The 27,966-nt window shown below is 36.0% G+C and overlaps 1 protein-coding gene across 2 annotated transcripts in view; it reads right to left on the reverse strand.

Moving 5' to 3' along the window:
• Positions 1-3,452: 3,452 nt before the first annotated feature.
• The window catches only part of PRKG1 (protein kinase cGMP-dependent 1), a 1,245,509-nt gene continuing 1,220,995 nt past the window's right edge, over positions 3,453-27,966 (reverse strand). Inside the window, exons 11-18 of one of the 2 annotated variants that reach the window (XM_082633213.1) lie at positions 23,118-23,257; positions 21,897-21,986; positions 14,854-14,995; positions 13,559-13,722; positions 7,668-7,790; positions 7,521-7,583; positions 6,218-6,284; positions 3,453-4,461 (exon numbers count right to left, since the gene is read on the reverse strand). In XM_082633213.1, coding sequence (XP_082489339.1) covers positions 4,363-4,461; positions 6,218-6,284; positions 7,521-7,583; positions 7,668-7,790; positions 13,559-13,722; positions 14,854-14,995; positions 21,897-21,986; positions 23,118-23,257 — 888 coding nt within the window. In that variant the 3' untranslated portion in view covers positions 3,453-4,362. The remainder of the gene's footprint in view (positions 4,462-6,217; positions 6,285-7,520; positions 7,584-7,667; positions 7,791-13,558; positions 13,723-14,853; positions 14,996-21,896; positions 21,987-23,117; positions 23,258-27,966) is intronic. The other variant, XM_082633214.1, reaches the window with a different exon arrangement.

Below are 27,966 nucleotides of genomic sequence, written 5' to 3' on the forward strand. Positions count from 1 at the left end.
TGACGCTTCAAGAAATGTCCCTTTACTTGGAAAGTCCAAACCTCTGAGTCACTGTCAAGGTCCCAGAGCTCTGTCTGGTGATGCAGGGGCAGATAAAAAGGAGGGCTAACAACTCACTTTCAATGTTTAGCTTTCTAGGTCTGTTGAAAACTTGCCTTATAAGTGATTTGCATATACAAGAACTCAGAGAAAGCATCCTGTTTTGTTGAGTGGTGCACCAAGGAACTTTTTCATCATTGGTTTCATGACGAGGCTTGGTTAGCAGTCATTTTCCAATTTTTCTTTTGAGTTGGACTGTTGTTAATGGAGTCTAAAAAATGAGATATTTTAGAACTTGACTGCACTAATTTTTTTTTAACTGAATCTGCACAGCTTAGCAAAACAGGAATACCTGTATACAGACTGATAGTATGTCATATATTAATTTGACCTGCACATACATTTATACATTTCACAGAAATGACGCTGTATCTCATTAACAGATACACAGCTCTGGTACATTTAACAGAAATAAGAGAACAACTTCATCATTTCTGTAATTCATCAATATTATGTAATAAAGGCTTATAAATTGTTAGCAGAAAGAACTGTAAAACGCAGCAAGCTAAGAAAGGACAACATTTTGAGGTGTGTTTGTCTTCGTCATGCAGCATAACACCAAATTTGTTTTTTTAATAGGATGCCATGAATTTAAGGCACTTGCAACAATGCCAGATAGCCAGGTCATGTTCTAAACTATGGGACAGATGGATAAACAGTACAGTTGACATAATTTTCAATAATACTGACAATTATGACATTAATTCAAGTCTACTTGGACCTAAAAACATTATTCAGTACAAATTAAATGAAATAATAATGCTGTGAAACACTAAAAAAAGTTACATGTACCACAAAATATCACACAAAAATACCTATTTACATAAATATTTGTCTGTGGTCCTATTGTGAAAGAAAACATTGTTATGGATAATGCACAAATCACCTCTACTGTATGAAATCAGTTCTAATGTCCTTATTTTCAGTGTGGTAGCTGACTTCTTTAAATTTAAGTTCACCATCAGTTCAGTCTTTTAGAAATGAGACAAGAAAAATTCAGTAGTTGAATTTGTATATTATACATGTGTGATTCACATGCATATCCCATAATTTTAAGTAAAAGTTATGACTTGTAAAGAATATAATCAAAATAAATTTGTTTTAAATGCCACATGGATCTGATTCCTATATTAATAACAAAGAAGGTACAAACAAATATCATTCCTAGCAAATTTCCAGAAACCGCTTCCCCTAATGTATTCAACCTATGGTGTTACGTTGCTCCTTTCCTTGGCAGTTTTCAGTTTTCCTGTGAGTCAAGACACACAGAAAGCCCTTATTTCCCATACTTGAAGTATTAACAAGAAAGTCAGTTAACAAATCAAACAAGTTGGCGCTATTCTAACTTATCTGGATGTTCTTTAGTGGAAGAAAATATAGGGGGCATGAAAAATTCAGAAATAAAGTGAGATGTGCTTTTTATGAAGCTGACCATGAATTTTAGCCCTAGTGTCTTCATTAAGACAAGATTTAAATCCTTAAAATGCAATGTTGAAAATTAGATGAATGTTTTCTCTTAGTAATTCTTGAAAGATGTAGTTCACCTTTATTTTCTTGGTGATTGCTTTAGACATCCTAATGCAATGCCACAGGTGAAATGAACAAAGATGCAATAACAAGTGGGAGAAACGACCTACAGTTACATTATGCTGAATGCTGCTTCTTCATTCTGTACAGAACTTGTACATATTGGTTGTCTTAGACTTGAACCATAGTTCCAAATCCACAGTAAGTGCTCGTCTCTGGGGCTATTGGGATATTTAAAAAGTTGCAGGAGAAGATTTTCTTACTTAAAATGACTAGGTGAATTTAATATTCTAGCAAACCTTTAGCATGCCTACACCACTGTCTTTAAAAAAAATCACTGAACATTGACTAATAACATTGAAATTATATTTTTAAAAGCCCAATTAAAAGCAATATTAAACTTCTGAAGTAGCATTCATAGCTGGATTTTAACTTGATATGTTTAATTTTATATTCTAAAATCTGTAGAAGAAGGTGAGTATTTTGAGGAATAGTTCGATTTTGAGAAATTGTGAGGGAAAAATCCGATAATACAAGAATAATAATAATACCTTAGGATCAAAATTTTCATTTAAATTTATTCTAATTATATATAATATGCCCTTAATACTTTTATTCTCCAAATGTTTCTTAGATCTTTATATTTTGATAATGTATCATATTCTAAAGTAGTCTTGGTATGAAAAATTCAAACAAAAATCATAATATATGCCTTCTTGGATACTATATAATCTCGGTGGACATATGTTTTGCAGAACTGTCTATATTTGTTTGACTTTTTAAACACTCTACTGGAAAAGAGCAAACCTCTGTTTAATATGCCATGTTCATATACAGTTCCAAATCAGGATGACAGCTCATAAAATTATACATTTGTCTAAGGAGGTACAATGCTACTTGTCCAGGAAAAGCTCCAAATGGCTGTGCTACTTTTGACAGCTAATAATTCTCAACTGGCCTGCCAACAAAGGACTCAGTTTAAATTGCTGATTTTTTTCCCCATGTGAAAAAGCAAATCAATTCGATATTTAAAATTAGTCTTTCCTAGCTAGTCTGATATTTCAGAATTGTAGTATTTCTGTTCTATTTAGCTCCAATTTACTTTTAAGAAATCGGGTTCCTGTTTCTACTCCTTTCCTCCTTTCGCATGCGAATAGACTCATTGCCCATTGACAAAAAGGTAATCACACCTGACCAGGTTCTTGTCTTGTTCCCTGACCTCACATAGGTAAGGGTTCTCATCGGGTGAATCTTAATGATTTTGTGCTTGCTTTCTTTTCTTTTCTTGGTTCAGGCCTAAGACAAGAATCTAGTTCAAATATATATATATATATATATATATATATATATATATATATATTTTTTTTTTTTTTTTTTTTTGCGGTACGCGGGCCTCTCCCTGTTGTGACCTCTCCCGTTGCGGAGCACAGGCTCCGGACGCGCAGGCTCAGCGGCCATGGCTCACGGGCCTAGCCGCTCCGCAGCATGTGGGATCTTCCCGGACCGGGGCACGAACCCGTGTCCCCTGCATCGGCAGGCGGACTCTCAACCACTGCACCACCAGGGAAGCCCCAAATATATTTTTAGTCACCTTTCTCCCTCAACCCTAGACTATGTTGTATAAGTGAAATCTGACAGAAATTTGGTTTGATAAATTTAGTGAAAATGCTTGATTCTCTGGCTACACATGTAATGATTAGAATTTGTGTTGTCTGTTTAGACACTGACATTTACAGATGAAAGATATACATAGCACCTATATATAGTTTTTATTTTTTTGGATGGATCTTAATCCCTCTCCAACCCACCCCAACCCACCCTACCCTAAGGGTTTATTTTTATAAAAGGGAATATTTTAAGCCTCAGTTTGAGGGTGTGTTAGATAAATAAAAACCAATTGGCTGCTAGTCATTTATTTCCAGGACCATCTTTAAGCACACTATTTTAAAAAATATGAAATGGTTTGTGAATTGCTTTTTTCCCACTCTGTCATGCCAATTTATCAAAAAGAAACAAATATCATGCATGTTGTGTTCTTCAGTCCTCTGTGAAAACACATATGTACCTGCTATGAGAGTTCTCAGCAGAATCCATAGCAGTTGTGCTTTTTATCATATCAATTTTTAAAATCTGTCAGAAAGGAAAGGTAACATTCAGTCTCGTCATCAGCACTGCTGAGAAAGAAAATCATGAAACTTCTAGCACTGGTTTGACATGAACTCTGTGACCAGCAGATGTGTGGTCCTCTTGTGTACGGTATTTACACCAGCTTGCAGTAATAGAGTCTACAACCCTCACTTGAAGAAAGGGAAGAGTCCAGCTTTTGTACCACAGTAATCTAATCTATATCGTACCCAATATATTATTTTTTGATCTTCTTGATAATTCTAGCACGGTACTGACTCTTTTTGAAGTGTTTCTTACAGTCTTTCAAATTATAATCAGAGCAAAGCAAGATCATTGCAACAGTAGGAAACATTTCTTTACTGGTGAAAGGCTTTGCTTCAGGACCACCATGTCAACTGCTATTTTTAGGTTCAAACAGAAAACATGTAAAGAGCACTATTGTCATCTAAGCAGTAAGTCCTAATGCCACTGTAGTTACTGGAGCAGCATCGATCAAAGGCATCATGGTGACCCCGAGCACTAATCTTCTCTCTTTCCTTCAGGTCTGCTGGCAGCTGTGTCTCAGAGAAAGCTGTCTTCAGCAAGGCAGAAGCAGGTAAGAGAAATACATTAGAAGTCTACGTCCCATCCTGAGTTGTCATCAGGTGGTGGTTCGTCATTGTCCTCAGGGAAACTGTCAAAATTGCTTGTGTCTGTGGGTGATGCAACCTGTGAACAAGAGAACGAACGGTAAAATTTTCTGATTTTTTTTAGGGGCCTTCCAAGCTAGATTTTTAAAACATTCTTTATTCATTCTGTATTCAATGGCTATTTTTGGAATGTCTACCATGAGCAGGTTTGTCCTTTGTATTGGGGGTTACAGTGCTGAATACACTCTAGGAAAGAATAAATTGTGTGATTAAAACAAATAATTACAGCTGTAGATAATTATAAACTTTGGTTAGTGCTATGAAGAAAACATACAAGGTGTCATGAGTAAAAAAGAGTGATTGTGGAAAGCCTCTTTGAAAAAGTATTAAACCTGAGAATTAATGGTTTCCATAAAGAGGGTATATATAGCACATGCAAAGGTCCTGAGGTGAGAAAGAGAGAGCTCCATGCTATGAAGTATCTAAAAGAGGTCAACTTGGCTACTGTATAAAAGAGGAGGGGAGTGAAATGAGAAATAGGCAGAAGTCATCTTAAGGATTTTCATGTATTTATTCTAAGTATGATAAAAAGCCATTTCTAACCTTAAGCAAAAACTCTTACAAGTTTACTGGGCAAAGTCCAATCTGCAGAGCATGAGTAAAAGCAGTAAATTTCCCTTATATTCTATAATATTTAGAACCTCATATTCTATTTTATATACATATATATTTCCCCCATATAATTTAACACTACTGATTGCATAAAAGGAAACCCCTGGTAAATATAAGTTAGGATAATTTAGACTTAATATTTACCTCTTCAAGTTTCTTATACTGTTCTTGTTCTAAAAGTAAAACTTTATGAATGCAATTAGCATCTGTAATTTGCTTTGTGAATAAACATAAATATTAGCATAGAAATAAATCTTAGAAGTAGGAAAAATATTTCTGTAGAAGAAGTGATCCTAAATTAGTCCCAGAAAGTATATAAATGAAAGGCTCAGGACTGCAAAGCAGCCCTCTCCTCCTTAGTTAAGAGACGTCACATTTTATTAGCTAGATATAGTATTGTATCTATAAATGGAGTCAATTGAAATCTATTTCAGGTTAATAGAGTGTAAACACTTAGTCTACTTAGTGGATTAGCAGTTTAACAAAACACCTGATGTGTTAAGAAAAGAGAATTTAAAAGAACACCAGTGTGCTTAGGAGTGCTATGTGGGCAGAGGAGGAGGAGCTATGTGGGGCATAAGTGAAACAATATTGGCCAGGAATTGAAAGCTGTTGAAACTGGTTGCTGGACTGTTGACCACACCCAAAAGGAAACCAAAGGGCAAGGAATGTTTTGATGTGGTCCATTTGGGTTGGACTCTTGGAGACAGAGCATGGTGGAGAGTAAACTGAAATCATAAACAGAAGGTAACAATAGCAGATAATCCTAACTCACACCAAGTATACTCAAGTACACACTAAATTGTTAAGAACTTATTGCATCTTGTATAGAGAGAACACGTATGTGCAGAAATTTAAAACAGTGTACATAGTTTTGGTGGTAATTCATGAATATGACTAAATAAGGTTGTGAATATATTCTTGGGCAAAGATGTATAAAGGTTTTATATTATGGGGAAAAAAAGATTCATGATACTCTTCTGTCAATATTTAACACTGTTTTTAAGCTTGGATTTTAGAAGATGTCACTATTTTAATCTGGTATTTCTCCTATAGTTTATCTAATCTGATCATAGGATAAAAATGTAAAAATAGCAGACCTTTGATGACTGACAAACACCTTCATGTGTGTCACACTAGTACAAGCTGGAAAGTCTACTTACACTTGGTATTATAGGAGGTGTCAAGGTGCCTTTTCTTAAGCCTTCCCAATTAAAGCCCTCAAACCATCTAAGAAAGGAAAAGAAGTAGACAGTTAAAGACATTTTACCTCAGCTGAAGTCTTCGCATTGCAACCTATATATGATGTCCGTGACTGATGGAAAATAGGCAAACATTTTCAATTTAATTGCAGGTTTTTAAATGTTAGCTTATTAAATGGAATGCATATTTTAAAAAAATCTAATTGTCAAAATTTTAGACACCAATTAGAAAGCAACTCCTTTTTATTCTAGTAATTTCAGTCATAATGTCTCTAGGACCTTGTTCCTACACAATCATTATAACTTAATAAATGCCATAATATGCTGGGCCCTACAGGATATTTATTTTAAGAAGGTAGAATCAGGGCATGAAGTGTCAGGACAGAAAATTATCTTTCCATCTTTGTCACTGATTCAGTGGGCAGCCTCAGTTAATTAACCTGTTCACATCACTGTCTTGGTCTCTAAGTATCCCATTTTCTTTTCTTTTTTTTTTTTTTTTTTTGGTAGAATAAAGGTATTTTGTGTATGGCTTTTCTGTAGAAATGAGGGCCAAATATCACAAAAGGTTTTTTTGTTATTGTCTTTGAAAGGTTTCATCATTCACAAATGCTTACACCAAATTCCTCGCAGGCCTTTTAGACATTCATAGGTATTTTGGTAAACACATTCCTCTTGGTAGATATGTGAATTTCCTGTGCATGTTACAGAAACAGACTAATAGGGAAAAACCAATATGGTCTTAGTTTAGCTTCAGATACATCCAGTCAACATGGATAAGGTCTGATATTTAAGATGCTACTATTGCTAGGAAAAAAATAGATGCTATGACAGAAAAAAGACCGTACTCTAACTAGGAAATGGTTGGAAAAATATATTTTAGGTTGAGTCAAGGAAATGAGGCATGATATATGGTGGAGTACTTTTGTTTTTAATATTCTGGTAGAGAATAGAATTCCAGGATTAAAAATATATATTTCTTCTTCATGCTCAAGAGGAAAAGTGCTAGTTAGTTTGAGTCAGGAAAAACTAAATTCAGTGAATCTGTTGTTTAGAATGTCAGAGGGTCAGATGTGTCTAAATAAAGTCCCAGAGATGCAACTCAAAAGGTCTTAAATAACAAGGCTAACTAGTCTACATGTCTCCTTGGATATTCCCATAGACTAATTGCATCAGTTATATACAACCACTAACTTAAAAACATCAGCCTGGGAAAATACTTTCTGAACTCTCAAACCTAAAGTTATAAAGAAAGAACACTTACTTGTGCTTTTGAATGTCTTTCACTCCATTTTTCAAATTCCCTAATCTTTCTGATGGATTATCCCTAAAAATAAAATAATAATTGTTAAGGAATCTAATTGTTTCCATATTATGATCCTTTATAAAATAATGTGGTTGAAATGCTTACCTGCATAGTTTTTTAATTAAATTAGCAGCATTTTTGGCAATCTTCTTTGGAAATTCTATCATGTCAATCCCCCTCAATATGATGTTATAGGTTTTCATAGGATCTGGGCCTGAGAAAGGTGGGCTGCAAGAATGAGAGACATGAAAAGAGATAGTACTTGGTTTTCTAAAAAAGAACACTTATTGTTATAACTCCACAAATGACAATTCTTATTTGGGGACATATATTAATAGTGATAGTGAAATGAAACTTGATTAATGGCAAAACAGTGTGGAAATGTTTCCAAGCAAATCGTTTAGCAAAACCCATAACTGGGTCAAGTTTGTCCACTGTTCCCCTCATTTCAGTGCAGGTGACTAACCCTTCTTGCTGTCCTTAGTCATTCAGGAAACCTCTCCTACTTTTGGCCCTTTCTCACACTTATCAGCTCACTGATTACACTTGGGATGAAGTCCAACATCATTAGAATGGGCTACAAGAACATCACTGATATGACCCCCATCTCATGCCATTACCACGCTCACTCACTGGGATCCAGGCAGACCAGTCTTTCTCTGCTCCTCTGAAGTACCCAACACTCTCCCACCTCAGGGCACTGTTTATTTTGCCTGAAAGGTACTTCCCAGGCCTCCTGGCTAATGCCTAACTTACTAAGTGTTATGCTGCTTACTCAAAAAGGCCTGCTCTGATCACCCAAAGGTAACGGATCATATAACCATTATCAACCAACAAACATAATGTAATAATCTAATCAATCTAATACTGGAATTTAAACTTTAGTCTAAGATAGATTCACCTGTTACACTCTTATAGAACCCTTTATGCCACTTACTATACTTTGTAACTACTTCATTTTGATGAGTGTTTGTTTTATGTCTGTCTTCCCTTCCAGTCCCTGCTGGTATTCCCAGAGTCTGGTGGAATGCCTAACACATAGTAAGTGGTCAGTAAATATTTGTTGAACTAATGCTTCTACAGAACAGCACTCTTCCTATCCTTTTCTCCCTCTTTATCCGTCCTCAGTAGATAACCTAACGCAAGACATCCTCTTTGTGATACCCAATCCCTCATAAGCCAGATCTGTTGGGTTATTTACCTATCTACCTTTGGACTGTGGCTTTGTGTCAGGCTCAGGGAATACAGATGTGACTAAAGTCAGCTCCTTCCATCAACTTTCCCACAGTTCAGAAGGGAGGTTATGATGTGCCTTGACAGCTGATTTCTTTGGAATTAATTATTCTCCGAATATAGGGTTCATTCACGTTTCTTGGGGGAAGACGTTTTCTGGATTATTTTTTGTCTATCCATAAAATAGCAGTTCAAATATTCCTTATATTGAGAAAGAATATTTCCTTCTATTGAGAAAATTGAAAACAATGAATTGCTTAAAAAGGGCTGTGGCTGTGATAGGATCTGCATTAAGGTTTTGTCCCTATTTTCTGTAACAAGTACTTTCTATATACTTTGTCATTAACTGTCACCTGTCACATTAAACCACTTTTTATAATGTATTAACATCCAGTTCTATTTAGTATTCTTAGAATTTAAGAATTTTCTCTTTACATAATGTTATGATTGAATATTTTCTCTACTCTCAAGTTAACTTGCCAGTTTTTATTTTCACTTTAAACATGAAGAACCACCACATCTTGGATTTTCTTGTTATCAACTTAATGTTGGTTCTAATTTATGTTTTTGCATTGATTTTTGTTCTTTCTAACATAATTTTATTAAGTGACTCCTGTGGTTTTTGCAAGCCATGCATGTTCTGTCCAAGATATTCAGGCAATATGTGAAACATAAAGTAGAAGAAAGTAAAGTAAAAACCAACACCACTAAATAATTGACATTTGATGAATATAAATTTCATACATTTCTCTATGTAGATGGAGAGACACAGGATTATGATATACATGCTTTTCAAAATAAAGTATTCAATTTAATTTCACTTGAAGTTAAGCTGAGGATAAAACTGAAAAAAAATGCTAAATTTCAATATGTGCTTCTTCACCAACAACATTAAAAAATGTTTTTGCCCAGAAATATACCCATGCACCTCTGGTCAATTAATCTACAACAAAGGAGGCGAGAAAAGACAGTCTCTTCAATAAGTGGTGCTGGGAAAACTGGACAGCTACATGTAAAAGAACGAAATTAGAACACTCCCTAACACAAAAACTCAAAATGGATCAAAGACCTAAATATAAGGCTGATACTATAAAACTCCTAGAGGAAAACATAGGAAGAACACTCTTTGACATAAATCACAGCAATCTTTTTGGATCCACCTCCTAGAAATTGAAAACAAAAATAAACAAATGGGACCTAATTAAAAGCTTTTGCAAAGGGAAACCATAAACAAAATGAAAAGACAACCCACAGAATGGGAGAAAATATTTGCAAATGAAGCAACCACCCAGGGATTACTATCAAAAAAAAAAAAAACCCAATCAAAAAGTGGGTGGAAGACCTACATAGACATTTATCCAAAAAAGATATACAGATGGCCAAAAAGCACGTGAAAAGATGCTCAACATCACTAATTATCAGAGAAATGCAAATCAAAACTACAGTGAGGTGTCACCTCCCCTGGTCAGAATGGCCATCATGAAGAAGTCTACAGACAATAAGTGCTGGAGAGGGTGGGGAGAAAAAGGAACCCTCCCTGCACTGTTGGTGGGAATGTAAATCGGTCCAGCCACTATGGAGAACAGTGTGGAGGTTCCTTAAAAAACTAAAAATAGAATTACCATATAACCCAGCAATCCCATTCCTGGGCATACACATCTGGAGAAAAACATGATACACACACCCCAATGTTCACAGCAGCACTGTTTACAATAGGCAAGACATGGAAGCAACCTTAATGTCCATCAGTGAAGGAGTGGATAAAGAAGGTGTGGTACATATATACAGTAGAATATTACTCAGCCATAAAAAAGAATGAAATAATGCCATCTGCAGCAACATGGATGGACCTAGAGATTATCACACTAAGTGAAGTAAGCCAGAGAAAGACAAATATCATATATCACTCATATGTGAAATCTAATTTAAAAAAAGCAAATGAACTTATTTACAAAACAGAAGCAGTTACAGATATCAAAAACTGATGGTTACCAAAGGGGAAACGTAGCAGGGAGGGATGAATACACACACGCTACTATACATAAGATAGATTAACCAACAAGAACCTACTGTATAGCACAGGGAACTCTACTCAATATTCTGTAATAACCTATATGAGAAAAGAATCTAAAGAATAGCTATATGTATAACTGAATCACTTTGCTGTACACCTGAAACTGACGCACAACACTGTAAATCAACTATACTCCAATAAATTTTAAAGAAAAAATATTTTAAACACTTTGAACTTGGAGTTTTCTTTTTTATAACGACATAATTCAATTGTAAAAAATACTGAAGATTCCTAATTGTGAATTATGAGAAATAAGTATTCCTATAGTCATTCCTACCTTCTCTCTCCCACCTTAACTTTTAAAATTGCCAAAGACTATAACATTTCCATTCTGCTCAATAACCAAATCTACTTTGAGTCATCTCTTAGTTGACTTGGTCATACAGTAGTGTTTCTAAGAAAGCCCTGGGGTACACACTTTATATGTTGTCTTTATATTTTAAGAATAACTTAATTTCGCATAAATTAGTTGAGTTGTACTCTGTCTCTCTCAGAACTATGTAGTTCTTAATATTCTATCTTTTGGCATTAAAGGTGCTATTGAGAAAGTTGAGGCCAACTTGAATTCTAATCCTCACTCCCATCATCATATATGACATGCTTTTGTAGCTTAGAGACTATATGATTATTCCTTATCATTGAAGCTAGGAAATTGCACTAGGACACATGGTGGTGTTATGACTCTGTTTCCCCATGGTCACTGTTGATCAAAATGATCCACTGAGACCATCTGTGACTGGTCTATGTCATGAATTTTCTATCATGTAATTGAGTATGTTTTGTATCCCACTTGTAATTGTCTCTTCATACACATAGTTGTTTTTCCTATTTCTTGGACTTCTGTATCTTCTTTCTGTAATAATTTCTATATCCTTTTTTCTTTTTTCCTAAGGTCTATCTACTGTCTCCCTGGCTGGGTTTTTAATTGCTATTATTCTATTTTTCTGTTGCTTATAATATGATTTTCAGCTTTGTACTGTTCTTGAGCCCTGCAAGTTTACTACTTTTCATCTATGAACATTTACAGACATCTGTGAAGTTACTATTTTAGAGATCGTGCTTTCAACAGCCGCAAAGAAATTCTAGATAACAGTTTGAACTCTTCCCATGTTTCTCTGAATCATTCCTCCTGTGGTATTTAGCTGCCTTTGCCTATGTATCTTTCATCTAAAATTAACAGAAAACACCAACGAGGTTTATTAATTTGAAGTCAACATAAGAGTTTCGTTTCATGAGTAATGGTGTAAAATGCCCACAAGTGGGCTTCCCTGGTGGCACAGTGGTTGAGAGCCCACCTGCCAGTGCAAGGGACACGGGTTCGAGCCCTGATCTGGGAAGATCCCACGTGCTGCTGCGGAGTGGCTAAGCCCGTGCGCCACAACTACTAAAGCCCATGAGCCTAGAGCCTGTGCTCCACAACAGGAGAGGCCACTGTAATGAGAAGACTGTGCACCACAACAAAGAGCCCCCACTCTCTGCAACTAGAGGAAGCACGTGTGCAGCAACGAAGACTCAAATGCAGCCAAAAATAAATAAATAAATAAATAAAATTAAAAATGTCCACAAGTGAAATAAAAACCACCACATAACTGTTCCTGGCAATGGTAGTACTAGTAGTAGGTGTTAGCATCAATGGAGTGCTTCCTAGATTCACTGAATCCTCACAAATAACCATGAGACTAAAAGTCCCATCTTCCTCTCATTTTCACTGTAGCTACTTAGTTCTCTTAAGTAATTCTCTCACATTCCACTGCATGCTTCTTCTTAGATCTGAATTATGGCAATTATCTTCAAACTAGCCACCCCATCCCTCTTCCAATTTGCTCTACCCATTACTGCCAGCTTGTTTTCCTTAAATACTACCATACATGTCACTCCTTTATCAGAAAATCCTCCATGAGTCCCTCTCTCGATGGAGTCCAAACACTGAGGTACAGCAATCATGATTCTTGAAAGATGACTCTTTTGGATCTCCTGTCATTTCTTAACATGAACCTTTTTCATGTCTTTGCCCACTGCTCCCCCTCTATTTAAGCCCTGCCTTTCTGCCTGGAGTGAACTTTGCTGTCTATATTCTTCCTGCAAGGCCCAGCTAGTCCTACATTCTTCAAAAGCCTCCCTGGACAAATTTAACCTTCTTCTGAACTCTTCAGTTCATAATGACCCTCTTAATTATTGTCCTGAGCACAGGGCTTGGTGGCGTATTTGTTCCTCTTTTCCTTGAGTTCATAGTCCGTTTCATACCTGGTCGTATCCACAGTACCTTTTTTAGTTGTTGATGACTACAATATCATTACACAACAGATCTGCAAAGCATTTACATTTCATTTAGATATAACAATTGCTAACAGGTTCTCATTTCTATAAATAGTTGACTATATTTTTATATGACTTTCATCTTCCTTGCTGGCTAAATGACTAGGCTCAGAGATCTCAAAGAAAGACACTAGATGATTCCACATTCACATATGTATAAATAATGAGAGTTGATGTTGGGTTTGTTCCCCTCATCTGACCCATTTTAGTTTTTACTTTATGAATTCCTGGTTATCTGCATAACTAATTTAAAAGTGTGGTAACAAGATCTGGTGAAAGTACTTTAAGATGGTCTCGTCAGAGTGACAAAGACAGGAGTGTGTAGCTGTTTGCTGGTCTATTTTTATCAGCAGTTCTCTATCAATGTCCATACCTGCCAGTCAGAAGTTCATACATTAGGATTCCCAGTGACCAATAGTCGGCTGAAATGTCATGGCCTTTGTTCAGGATGATCTCTGGGGCTACATACTCTGGAGTCCCACAAAAAGTCCATGTTTTCTTTCCAAATCCTATTTTCTTTGCGAAGCCAAAATCAACCTTACAAAGAGAGAAAAAACAAGATATTCCAAGTCACTTTTGATTAAGCTTAAAAGCAAAAAGTTACTTTGTTGAAGTATGCTGATGATAATAATAAAATAAAAACAGATTCGAACTATTGTAGTCCTGTCTTCTAAAAGAAGTCCTCTGTATATTTCAAACAAACAAAGCCTCCCTGCTCAAGCTCAGTTTCAAAAGGAAAAGTTGAAACCTTAACATAGGATAAAATTCACATCATCGAAAATAAAGGCAAACTTTTCTTTATGGAAATACTTTCCATTTTTCCTTCTTTTATGCCAGTGGAGGTTGGGGTATAAACAAATAATTTCTCCTTTACTCAGGCATATTTTCCAGATATCTGCTGGACTTAATGAAGTTGACAATTCATTTAGTTTTATTTGAGAAGCCATTTTTATTGTTGAAGAAGCTGAGTTACAAAGCTATGGGACCAATAACTCTGTCCTTGGAAAACAAAGAGATAAAATTGAAACGTATTCTTCATTTTTCTAGAAAACTTTTGAAGCAGGAGCCTCAAATGCAGAAAAACACTTTTTTTTCTAAAACAACTGGTTGAGAATACAAATAATTAACTAGCATTGATGTGATTTCTTTGAAAATCTTAGGTTGAATAAAAATTCCAAAAATTTAAAAATCAGACACTGAAAGATCCAAAGTCTACAAAAGTTACACATTTTAAAATAAGAGAACTTCCCTTCTACTGTAAATCTTTAGAGCTCTTGGCCAATTTTATTATTACTAATATTATTACTAACATGGCCTGGATAACATTGCCAGCAAGCCCTTTTTTTCCATTAGCATTACAGTATTCTTAAATCTAAGATAATGATTCATGGTTCTCCACATATGACCTATTCCCGTTGGATGGCAGAAACCCAGCTAGACATAGGACTTCTACAAAGCTTTTCTGGGTCTACGAACACATGCAAGCAAGCGTGAGCCTATTTAAGCATGTTTTGCCAGCATATTATTAATTCAAACCTTGCCAATTTAATTTCTCATAACCTTTACATAACTTGAAAGAATAGTTAGTTGAAAACAGTAACGCTACAGGCTGTTCATTAGCCAGTATTTTAAAGTGCAGGGCAGAAACCATGTGTGAAACACACTGACCAATTTGGCGTAACCTCGGTGGTCTAGGATGAGATTTTCTGGCTTGAGGTCCCTGTAAATGATTCCTTTGGAATGAAGATAGGCAAAAGCTTCTACCACACATGCTGTGTAAAATCTGGTTGTAGAATCTTCAAATGAACCTCTAAGACACAGAAAATGGAATAAAAAGTAGGCAAGAAATTAGTTTGTCTAATAAGGGTCAGTTTCTTATGTCACTATATTCCTATGCCAGAATGTGACCCCAGAGACCAGTGTCCTAGTGGCCAAATGTCATAGGGCTACCTTTGCATACTGGGTTTTTAAAAGCATCTGAGGGTTAAGTCAAGGAATTCTTTGCCCTTATGAGTAGGATGGTTAAATCTAACTTCCTGAATATACTGAAGAGGTCAACCACATACCACGTTTCATGTACTTCGTGGATTCCTCACAACAGCCCACTCCAGTGTTAAAAGGCAGAGTTACAGAGGTGGGCAGAAGAGAGGCAAATCCTATTTTAGACCTCGTCTAGCAAGGGGTGTTTTTTAAAGAAGGGTTTATGAGTTTAGTCATATTTATTCTTAGTTTGTTTTTTTAATCTTTCTAAATAATAGAGATGTGGCTCATGAGTGTGAATAAAAGTTAATGTTTTCAAAGAACCACTTTGGAAATGAGTTACAATGCTACTGATAACAGATCGCAATCTAAGTATTCTGTCTGAAACTTGTCAGCAAGAAAAATAATATCTATTTCCTATGCTACTGCCTTCTTATTACAAGGAAAAGATGGAGCTAAAAGATAAGAAGGAAAAAGGTAATTGGAAGGGAATGTTTATTAAACTTGATTGTGATGTTTAGCAAGAAAGCTTTTTGTCTCTCTGTACATGTATGTGTGCATGTGTGTGTGTTTATTTAATGAAATAACAGTAAAGGAAAAAACCTTGGCATCTAAGGTTGACTCCTTAGTTCTAGGGCAGAACCTTTATACTTTACCTGTTTTTTTTTCCCCCATGGAATCCCTTAGAAAGATAAACTGCTTTTTTTTTTCTCCCTCTTCTTTCCCAAGTAGTAGTAAATGCAATTAAATAATTTCATGAAAATTCAAGAACATTAGTATGAACATCAGCTCTTGAGTTGGCTAAGATGTAACAGGACAGCAAGCACTCAGGTGGTTTTGGGGAACATGCAGCAAAGCGGAGGCCCAGAGCTTGCTTTCATGAGAGTCACTGATACCAGTTTGCATCTTGCTCACATTTGCTTCTTTTTCAATATTGAGAAATAAATTCTAACAAACCGAAAAGTAGGATACGGCTGCTATCTTGCAAAATTTATCAGTGGATCTAAGGCTAAAGCAGCCATCTTTCAGGTCATGTTTTAGAAATAGGCAGTGTCTTCCAGAAACGTTATAGTCTTCATTTTAACTACTAATGTCCCCTGAGTTGTCACTGAAATAATTAGCTCTTCCCAAAGGGAATATCCTTCTTTTGAAATACAATTCAGGGCATGATGATATCTACTCCTCTAGATACTAGAGTCTTAACTGTAATCACTAAGTTTCTAGTATCTCTCTTCAACAATATCTGGATGGAACAATTGTGAATTTATAAGGACAAGAAAAAGTTTGAGAAGAATTGCATCTATATTAGGAAATGAATGGTATACATTATGCTGCAATTGTTTTCTGACTTGGAGCTATCTTTGCAGAACCAACACTATATAATCCTGTGTATTGGGAAAGGGATTAGAATAGTACCTTAAAGGTCCTTTCATCTTTGTCTTTAATTAAGTATGTTTGTCTATCAAGAGCAGCATATTTCTTTGAGAGATCATTTGCCCGAAATAGTAAGCATCCATGTGTAGATAATTAATGAGAAACTTTATACTGAGTGCTGTATATGACTTCAATCCCTTCTCAATGGAGAGCACTGCAAAGCAAAACAATCTAAACAAAACAGTACATGGAATAGAGCTGTGTCTTTTTTCACATTACATGCCTTGTTTTAATACGAAAATTGATTACTTCCTTGTATCAGGACTGTCTAATTGCAATATGGGTGGGCCTTTTCAAAAGTCTACAATTCTTGCTTCCTGTTAGAAGAAGAGTTATTTCTGCAGTTGCGATGCTGGGCAACAGATCTGTTTCCCTTAATATTCAGTTGTTAATAAAACGGAACCAAATGGACAAATGCATTGTTTCTGTAAAGAGAGTACACACTTAATGAGAGATCAATTTCTCATGACATCTCTGAATGGTATTCATATTTATATTCTGAACAAGCTGATCATTAGCAGAAAGACAAAAAAAAAACCCTAATACAAACTCAAATTCATCAGAGGAGGCAGTAGGTTACTAATGTGGACTCTGAATGAAGCAAAATCCTGGGCTCAAATCTGGCCTCCACTTACTGTTTAATCTTGAGTAACTAACTGTACCTCTCCAGGTCTTAGTGTTGTCATGTGCAAAATCAGGCTAATAACAGAAACTCTCTCTTTGGGTGGTTGTGAGGATACAAAGAATTTGAGGCGTGTATTAGAATAAGTGCCTGGCACACATCTGGTACTCAGTAAGTAGTAGCCATTATTATTGAGCACCAAAAAACTCTTCTTTAGCGCCTCCAGTGTCTTAATCTAGGAAAAGTGACTGATATAGGACAGTCTTTTGGGGATGGGAGTTCGCAACTCTATCACTACTACTGAAATATTGGATTGGCCAAAATGTTCGTTCGGGTTTTTCCGTTACCTGAACGAACTTTTGGGCCAACCCAATATTTGCTGCTTCTCACTGCAAAGGCTAATTGCCGTGAGTCAGCTCTGAAGCGTTTTCTGCTAATCTCTGTTCTTTTCACTTTCTCCATGCTTCTCACAAGTGTACAGGTGAAAATTATCCTTATATTGCTTACCAATCAAAACCCTCCTTTTTTTGTCATGAAGGGAACTGACCATAAACATCCATCACTGGGTCTTCAGTTCTTTACAGCTTGTTTCTGAGCCATTTTGGAATTTGGAGGGCTCTAGAAAGCTGGTTTCCAGCCCTTCAACAGATCTGTATTGAGTATCTCCCATATATAAATATATTTGTAACTGATTTTAAAAATTAAATAAAAAATTTGTCTCAAATCTGTTTCTGTGTTATGTGATAAATCAACACAATATATGCACACAAAATGTTTACCAGCAACACAGTTTCATCACTAAATATTTGATGTAGGTAATTTGTGAATTTTAAAATACCCTTTTGGAAAGCAGTCAAAAAACATAGCATTAGAGTGATTCACAATGAAAAATTACTATTAGAATTGGAAATGACAAGGTAAATTTGATTTAAAACAAAAGCTTGTTTTATCAACAGGTAAAGTTGCTTAAAGAAAGAAATAATTCCCCTATATAGCTCTTTGAAATAATAAATTATGCCTTGACAGTTGTGTCATTTCAATTAACAAGTAAGGGATAGGTCCTCATATCCTCTTCGGGAGTGAGTAGGTGTTTTATCTTAGATAGATGGCAGTAGATAACAACAATTTGCTTCAGGGGATTTGAGGGTTATGTATACTTATTGATATACTCAAATTAAAATTTAATCACAGTGTTTAATAAACTTGTCATAACCAAGTCCTGAAATGGCAGAATGTAACAAAGACAAAGCATCTCTCACTGAAAGACAAGTTCCCTCTTTTCATTGACTAGTGACAACAATCATTAGTGAGTATATAAACCTGAAGCATGCTACAGGCTTATTGACAAAGTAGGAAGGCTAAATTATTATGAAAACAGACTCATTTCCTTAAAGTACTTTCAAGCAAATTAAGAAATGACACAGATTCCACCTAATGGGTCATCTAAGATGGAACTTAAGTAATCACCTCCCATAAAATAGCTGGAATAAAGGAGAATATATATAGAAAGTCACTTGCTGGCTTATAAAACACATCCCAGAAGACTCAAGACCAGAAAGATGTGATGATTATGGTTTCTTGTGTAATTAATACATTCTGTAGGAAAAATTAACATACACTTTAAAAAACTCAAATTAAGTAAATGATATTAGAATATGTATTAAATACTAATATTAATATGTAATATATACTAATAACCTCTCTCTCTCTCTCTCTCTCTATATATATATATATATATATATATATATATATATCAACCACTTACATTTTTAAGAAAGTTGTGGTTGACAATTCTGTAACTGTTATAGAGGGGAAGTAAATATAGTTTGTAGCAATCTATTCCAAATAATGGAACAGAATTTGTGGAAAAAAGTCACAAACTAGAAGATAAAACATGATAGCTAATAAAGGACAAACCAGGGAAATTGCAACAATTAACATTTCAGTGCTGTAGTTCCTATTTCAAAGATTAAAAAAAAATTAATAGTCCTCAAAATCTGTTTGTATATATGGTATCATTTTAATTCCTACTTCTTGACAACAAATAAAAAAACTGCTCTGTGTTCTTTTTCTATGCTGATGAGAAGAAAGAGTGAGAGGCAGGAAATGGTCAGCTCAGCTGCTAGGTGAAGGAAGGAGGATGTCATTGCTATAGGAGACTTCCTGCGCTAAATCCCTGAGGCTCAGTGGTCACACAATCCTTCCTTCACATTAACCTTACCACCAATACATTTCCTTTATGCTCTCAGAATAGCTTCTCCCTTACTTACTGGGACACAAGAGGAAAATTAAAGGAACTGAACAAAAAGGTTTATTTTGACTAAGGATACTTTTATATACACTGTGACAAACAGCATAATTAATTTCCTTTTTCTCTCGGCATTTTTTTGGTTCTAACAGTTAATCTTTAGGATTTTTCAGCCCCAGTTTAAACAAGCAATGAGAAAGCTAGTCTGTGACAGTATTAATTGGAGCCTGGATGTCCAAAACTATGCTTTTCCTTTAGCAATTTCTTGCGTAGGAAAAAAAAAAGTCTCTTGGAATAAAAGCAGTAAGTCTACATACATATTGAATATCTAAAAAAGAAAGTTGGCAGAGGACAATGAGTCCAAGATGATTTTATATACGATAGCTTCATTTCTTTTAATGTCAAGGCTTCAGCCCCTCTGAATTTTTAGGAAGGATCAGGTAGCTGCTATTTCTCCAGATCATGCCTCCTTAATGAATATTTAGTACACTGGAGGGACTCAGCAACTGTGTACCCCAAACCCAAGGATGATAAAAGGGAAGACAAAAGAAAGGGTAAGCAGTCTGGTGGAGGCAGAGAAAGGACCATCACTGATCTCCTCCATCCACTCCTCCCAAGACAAACTGCTTCTTGATAGCATTCCTTTGCTACCATGACAAATCCAAATACATCTCACTTGTAAGCCTTGGCTAGCATTTATGTACCCCAAAAATGCAAAATCAAGTTAAATAAGGAGAAATATGAAACAGTTTTCTTGCAAAAAATAAGTTAAATATTGATGTCTATGCATGTTTGAGTGGACTTTAGGTTAACCTTTATTATTATTTTTAAAACTATTTTAAAAAAATTTTATTGTTGTTGGTGTCTTGTTAAAGAAGTTAATAGAAGTTTAAAATCACTGTTCCTTTCCCTAAGTGGCTTATTATTGCTTTAATGTTTACTTCTACCCGTAAATCTCCTATTCTAATTAGAACAAAGTAGGGAAGAGATTTCAAATAAATCAGTGTATTGGAAGGTCAGGTCAAAAATAATACAGTAGAAGCACATTAGGGTAAATCAGATATTAACTCACAAATCAGAATATTAACTTTCTGCTACATCCTGTAAGTTATGAGGCATGGGACCACAACTGTTTTATTTATCATTTTATCCCCAGCCTCTATCACAATGCCTGGTGTATAATCTGTACCCCAAAATTAATTAACAGTAATGTAGTAATACACTATGATATAATAGCTCAGTACAGATGTTAACCCTGTCCCCTAGTGCCAAAATGACACATTCCCTTATAGGCATATTTACCTTGAATTTAAGAAAAAAAAAACATTAATGTAATAGGACACAATAAGGTAAAAAGAAACCCATTTGTCATATACAAGTAAGGCAATGGGAATAAAAGACCTGAAAGGGCAGTGGGTACAAAGATATGAAGGTACCATAAGGATACAATTAGGAATGAGACTTCAAAGCAATAGTTTATAAAGAACTAGTTGTTCTATTCTGGGATATCTACAAAATAATAAACTGTCAAAAAATAATATGGCTTTCTGGGGACATTAGGGCTGTCTATAGCTGAGTCTGAAAGATGTTACCTGATGAAGGAGAGTCTGTGGGGTGAGACTGTAACAAATAAGAAAAGAAAAGGATGTCTAAAGGTGAATATTCAGAGGAACAAAGATGCCTTTTGAATGTTATTAGGTCATTCACAGAAAATTGTAGTTTTTTTTAAGTAAATATTTAGGGTTGGTAGAATATTTTTTTAAAAAGATAGTTTGCTATACATAAATAGGAAATAGAAAATTAATTTTGAATAATTAAAAAAAAACAAATAAGCGCTAAAGAGACCAACTTTACTTGCCCTGAAAGGGCAAAGAGGAGTGTAAGTGGGTTCCTTTTCTTCCTAAGACCAGGTAAGTCCTGAAAGGGATGGTTGGAAACTTCTGTTAATTTTGAAACCAAAGAGCAATGTAAAGGTAGAGGGAAAAGTTACTTTGGAAAAAATTCCCAGTGTTAGGAAAGATAGCCCATCTGGAGAATGAGTGGGACAATCCAACTGACAGTTAATCTAGATTGCAACTAAAAAATAACTTTAATTCTCTTCATTGTTAACAGCAATGAAGTGAATTCTAGGTATATAGTTGTCTGATTGTGATATTCAAGTTAAACTAAAGCCTCTGCATGTACCTTGACAGGTACCATTTTTATGGTGGACTAATCCTATATCATTGGTTACAAATCTGAAACAGAGTGAGTTTCCTATTTACAGTAAATCACATGTAGATAGTGGTTTGTGACCCATATTTACATTTTGAAATACAAGCGTATGTAAATATGACTTTTATACTTTATAAAAATTGACTCTTCTTACAAACCATCACAGTCAACTACATTTTCAAAGACATGATAGAAATTTCTTAAAACTCTTACCGATCCCTGAGAATGGTCCAGAGCTCTCCACCTAGGCAAGCTTCCATCAACATATACAAATATTTGCTGTCCTTAAATGTTCTGTATAATCTGTGAATTGCAAGTAAGAAAACAAAGATTATAAACGTTACTGTCTTTTAAAAGCATGTAAATGTTTTCAGTGCCTGGATTACAGTCTTACTCTTGATTTACCAAGCTTGAAATTTTATTAAAAGAATGAGAAAGATCTAAATTCACAAAGAGGAAAAAGGAAGCGATGGCTCATGACTAAGATTTTCACACTGTAGGGGGTAGTCTCTCCTTTGAAATGGATTAATCCAAATGATTATGAACCAAGAGGGCTTCCTGGGGTTCCTGTAATTCCAATTTGGCTAACGTTTCAAGTGTGGCCTCTTGAGCAATATTTAGTGGTCATAAACATGCAGTGTGCATGGATATTCAGTAGATGACACTTTAAAATATAGATGTGTATGACATTTATGCACTGTTCACTTAAATTCATGTGATACCCTGTTTTCATCAAGTGCCACTGGCAAATTAACTAGAAAAGCTTCTGCGTATTAAAAAAAAAAAAAAAAAAACTCCCATTGTCTTATCAGTGCTCTCAAAATACTGAGATGGGATAGTCATTTCATTTTTTAACAACTTCAAAAAATATTCAAATAAACAATATTCAAGGTAAAATAGTTTGATTTTTGGTATTTTGTCTTTCACACACCAGAGGTCTATGCAGAGTTCTTGGAATAACAGGATAAAAATGGAACATTAAGAACTCTGATATCTCCTTTGGGAAAAACATGTTCTTTTCACAGAATCTGATTCTCATTAAAAAAAAAAAAAAAGAATCAAAATTTTAGTGTTTTTCTGTTTTTTTTTTTTTTTTGCAGTACTCGGGCCTCTCACTGTTGTGGCCTCTCCCGTTGCAGAGCACAGGCTCCGGACGTGCAGGCTCAGCGGCCATGGCTCACGGGCCTAGCTGCTCCGCGGCATGTGGGATTCTCCCGGACCGGGGCACGAACCCGTGTCCCCTGCATCGGCAGGCGGACTCTCAACCAGTGCACCACCAGGGAAGCCCTAGTGTTTTTTTATTTAGTAAAAACTTTTAAAAATCAGATTTAAAAATATGTTTCTTTGTGTGAATCAAATGTGTAACAGTGAGTGCAAATGTGGTTGCTTTTCCACTTGGAGTTGGGGACTTGAGCCCTGGGGCAGGGTCTTTACCTCACTATGAAATCGGAATGAGCCCCTTGCATGATCTGCTTCTCCGAGCGGATGTGCTCCTGCTGTCTCGTATCCACAATGTGGCGTTTCTTGAGAATTTTCATTGCAAAGGTTTTGGATTCTTCACTTTTCAATTGGACCTTAAAGAAAGCCAGAAGGGAGTAAGTGAGGAAAAAAACCCCCACAGAGTTAATATAACAGAATGCATTCTTAACCCCAAATTAACAGGTGCATGGAGCACTGAAATGACACCCCAAACACCACCTGTATCACAGTAAAGGCTTGCTGGAGCTGGGTTTGAAATCCAGGGCTCATAGCTATTGCCCAATCTCATTCCACTGGAACTGATGCATTTTCACTAACTGGATTGCCAATTAGTTTTGTGCCCACTGGGATTAGAAGAGGGAAAGTGTATTTGATTCTCACTGTATTATTTCATTTCATTTCAGATAATGTGTTTGAGTATACTGTACAGTTTTTCTCCTTCAATCAGAAAAGTAAAAATAAAAACGAATTCCTTCTCCAGTTTTACTTCGAGTGTGGAAAAAGTAGGACCATACTGTCCTGTATGCTTTTCCTCTTTTTAGTCCTAGTCCACAAACATTTCTAGAGTTATTTAATTCAGTGATAGACCCTTGTCTCTGCTGAGACTGAAAATTTATGTACTGTTATTTTTTCTTTTTATCTCACAGTCTTTCCCTTCCTTCCATTTAAAAAAAAAAAAGTAACAAGTTTTCTTTCTAAAGACTTTGGAAACTACTTTTCTTTTCCTCTCAAATAGGCATGATGGCTTTAATCCTGTCTGACCTCAAATAGGCATGATGGCTTTAATCCTGTCTGACCTTAAACCTTACTCCTTAGTTATACTAACTGGGAGACCTAAGCTGAACCTTGATATCCCCAATGCTTCCAAGCCTCTGTTGCAGCCCCACATGGCTCTTGGTGGCTCTGGAGAGAGCTTGGGTCCTCCAGATGACATTCCTCAGACAGGCTGCTGGTCTGTGTTCACTGTTTTACACAATGTTTCAACAAGGTGACTTGCAAGGAAAAGGAGAGATAACTGAGCTAATCACTTAATGGCAATGTAAAAGCGTTACCATTGAGTGTTCTCAAACCACAGAATTCTCAAGATAATACCAAACAGCCCATGTTTTTCTGAACTAATGAAAGCCTTGGAGAAATAACATGATAAGCTCTTTCTGCTTTTCAGCTGAAGTGTGGCTGTCTCCTCTTTAGTTGTGAATTGTTTACTGCTTTAGCTGCAGGGATAGTGAAGGTCTTTTAAGTGTCTTTCTCATGTACACATAGACAGACTGAATTCCATTGAGAGAACATTAATGTGGCAAGCTCTTTAGAAGAAAACATGAGGACACTTCAGATAAATAGGTCTCAGTTTGCTGCCAGCATCTGAGAATCTACATGACAGGTTAGAGGGGAAAATAGATATTTGAAAATGCCTTAAACAGCTAAAGGCCCGCTACTCCATTTGTGAAACTCTTTGAGATGACAGATTAGTGTGACATAAATGAATTCAGTTATAGTTTAATAAAATACAAAAATGTGAAAACCCACTTCTAAAAGAAATCTGGATAAGAAAGACGACATGAAAAATGAGCTGTGTCAGAGTACTAACACTCAGAGGAGAAGAAATCCGATCATATTCCCTCTTTAGAGTCTTACCCAGGTAAATGACTGAAAAGTAGATCACACACCTAATGTACAACTTATTCTCTTTAGAGATGGTAACACACATTTTAACTTGTGCACAGGTTAGGAGGAAAGAACCCTGGCTTTAGGGTAACAGGTCTGGACTTAAATCCTGACTCCACTTAAGGCCTCTCTCAGTCCTCTTAGGCAGTTAGTTGAGTAACTGCTCTGAGGCCCAGTTCTTGCTGAGGATAACGCCACCTACTGTATGGAGTTATTGGGACCTTAAATGAGAAAGTGCCACCGCATGGGCATTCAGTGATGGTCTCTCTACATGTACCTTGGGTAGATCAAATGTTATCTTTAAAACAAGGCCACATCATGTCACTTCTCTATTCAAAACACTGCAGTAGCTTCCCATCTCACTCATGGTAAAAGACAAAGCTGTCACACAGTCTGACAAGGCCCTACATTATCTGAAACCCCATTCCCTGTAAGCCTCACTTCCTCCTTGCTCACTGTGCTCAGGTCACACTGGCCATCTTGCTGCTCCTTGAGCATAACAGCAAGCTCTTGCTTCAGGCCATTTGCACATGCTATTCTTCTGCCTGAATATTGTCTCACAGTTATCCTCAGGGCTTGCCCTCTCAGTTCCCTAAATTCTCTGCTCAAATGTTTCCTAATCAGAAAGTCTCTCCTCACACCAGTCTACATAAAAGAGTAATCCACCTACTTCTCCCTTCCCTTTTTTAGTGTTCTCTATAGCTCTTATCACAAGCTAATGCACCAAATATTTATTCTGATTACTTGTTTAGTATCTGTCTCTTTTCACCAGTCTGTAAGCAACCCAAGACTGGGGATTTTTTGTCCACTGTGCCTGACAAAGGATAAATGCTCATTAAATGTTTGTTGACTAAATGAATCAAAGAAAGAATGAAATAAGCCATGATGACTTATCACTGGCAAAGCCACAAAGAGAGCTGGTATCTCAGCTCCATACTGTGTATCTCTGAGGTTAACAGGATAAAAACAAGGGAAGCTATAAATGACAAGTATGTAGCATTTGCTCTTGTTCTTCTTTCCAAAATTGCCATTATTCAAAAAAAAGGAAGAAAAGATTTCTAAATGCTGATGCTTCACAGGAAATATACATGCCAAATATCTATGTGATATAGCTCTGAATTTTCAGTTGTTATATTTACAAGATGTTTTCTTTCTTTTTTTTTTTTTTTTTTTGGCGGTACGCGGGCCTCTCACTGCTGTGGCCTCTCCCGTTGCGGAGTACAGGCTCCGGACGTGCAGGCTCAGCGGCCATGGCTCACGGGCCTAGCCACTCTGCGGCATGTGGGATCTTCCCAGACTGGAGCACGAACCCGTGTCCCCTGCATCAGCAGGTGGACTCTCAACCACTGCGCCACCAGGGAAGCCCTACAAGATGTTTTCTTAACCTTGCTTTTCTTTGAATGACTAAAATGTGATATTATTCCCCAAAAGCCTACTATATTAATAGCATCATCTCTAGGATAATGTCATCTGGGTCTTGGGGACAGTTATCCATCTACATCTAAATACAAAATAAATTTATGAAGAGACAAAAAGAAATGTGTTCACTGATATGTTAACAATGGTTTTCTCTTAGGGAGATTTTAGTTGATTTAGCTCTTTTTAACTTTTTTGAATCGCTCAATTTTTGTACAATTAGCATATCTCACTTTTATGGTAAGTAAAAATAATGACTCTGGTCATGGAAAGAAATTTTTTAAGTATCTTTTAAATCAGAATAGCTATTTATTATTGTCTGACTCTCTCAAAGGATCTGGTTCAGTGGAAACCACTCTATTAGAATTCCATGTATGCAAAGACCTTGAGAAGTTCTGTATAGGATAGCAACCTATTCAAGTTCGGGCTGAGCCACACTGTTCATCTCCTTAAAGTATGTGCCATAATTTTTTCTTTCAATATAAACTCCCAGTGTAAGTTACAGCAATTTTTATTTCAAGAGGCTAAGCTATTATGCTTTATTATGAAAGTGTTTTCACAAAACTAATACATGAAAAATTTGAAGATGAAATTTAGTTTGCTTTTTATTTGTCCTATTGGTCAAATTAATTATACCAAGTCCACTTGTGCCAATTTGAGATGATGACGATTTTGTAGCAGGCTGGCTAGAGATATGACATAAATGTTGAGTGTGAACAGAGGAAGGCAAAAGAAGAGGAAAGGAATACATTTCTTCTTCTTGCTCAGGAATCCTTCCCAGCCTGGTTGGTTAGGCATGATTCCCAGGTTTGTCTTTGCAGACTATCCTAACCCCATCTAGATGTACAGGCTAATGCACTGGTTGAGAAGGTGAGCTTTGAAATTTGACTACCTTTGTTTAAATCTCAACCTTTTTTTGTGTGTGTGTGTGATCTTGGACAAATTTCTGAAACTCTTTGTTTCCTCATCTGTAATATGTGGATAAATTCTCTTAGGTTACCTGTGAACATGAAATAAAAGGGCCTATATATCAAACACAGTGTCTGGAACAGAGAACACATTCAGTTAGTTGCCTTTATTCTTTTGTGCTTCTTAGTTTAATGGTCTCTTCAGGCCAAAGCAATTTTCTCAAAATATGATCCACCACAGGATGAATGCCACTTTGTACCCATTCCTATTCCCACCCCATCCACATCAGTTCTACCAAGGGAATAGTAGAGGTTTGAGAAGCTACATCTAAAAGATTGCTGGCCCTCATACCATACTGGTTTCACTCTCAAGATTTCTAGAAAGGAGACATGAATGAGAAAATGCTAATACTCAATATATTTCTTCTATGTTTTATAAGTAATGCTATGTGCTATATCAGAAATTAAAATTGGAAAAAGTTTCATTTACAGTAAAATGTTACTTCAGTGTGAATCACTGTGTTGCCATTTGAAGGAATGTATCCTTGAGCAAAGTGAATCTTAATGTTGGAATTTTTGACAAAGATTTTGACACGTTCTTAACTATCAGGTTCTAGTTGGTGCCCAAATAATACTGACCTGAAGGTGAGAGGCAATGCCACCAGCATTTTAAAGAGCTTTGAAGACACAATTGCTGGCTGTATTTAAATACATGCTTTCTTTTATCTGGGGCAGGCACTTGCTATATAAAGGCTTGTCTCCTGTTGGACCTAATTCTTTGCTCTTGTGAGGAAGGAGGGTTATGATCAGAGAAA

The sequence above is a fragment of the Mesoplodon mirus genome (assembly GCF_964341445.2).
Source record: "Mesoplodon mirus genome assembly, chromosome: 2".
NCBI lineage: Eukaryota > Metazoa > Chordata > Mammalia > Artiodactyla > Ziphiidae > Mesoplodon > Mesoplodon mirus.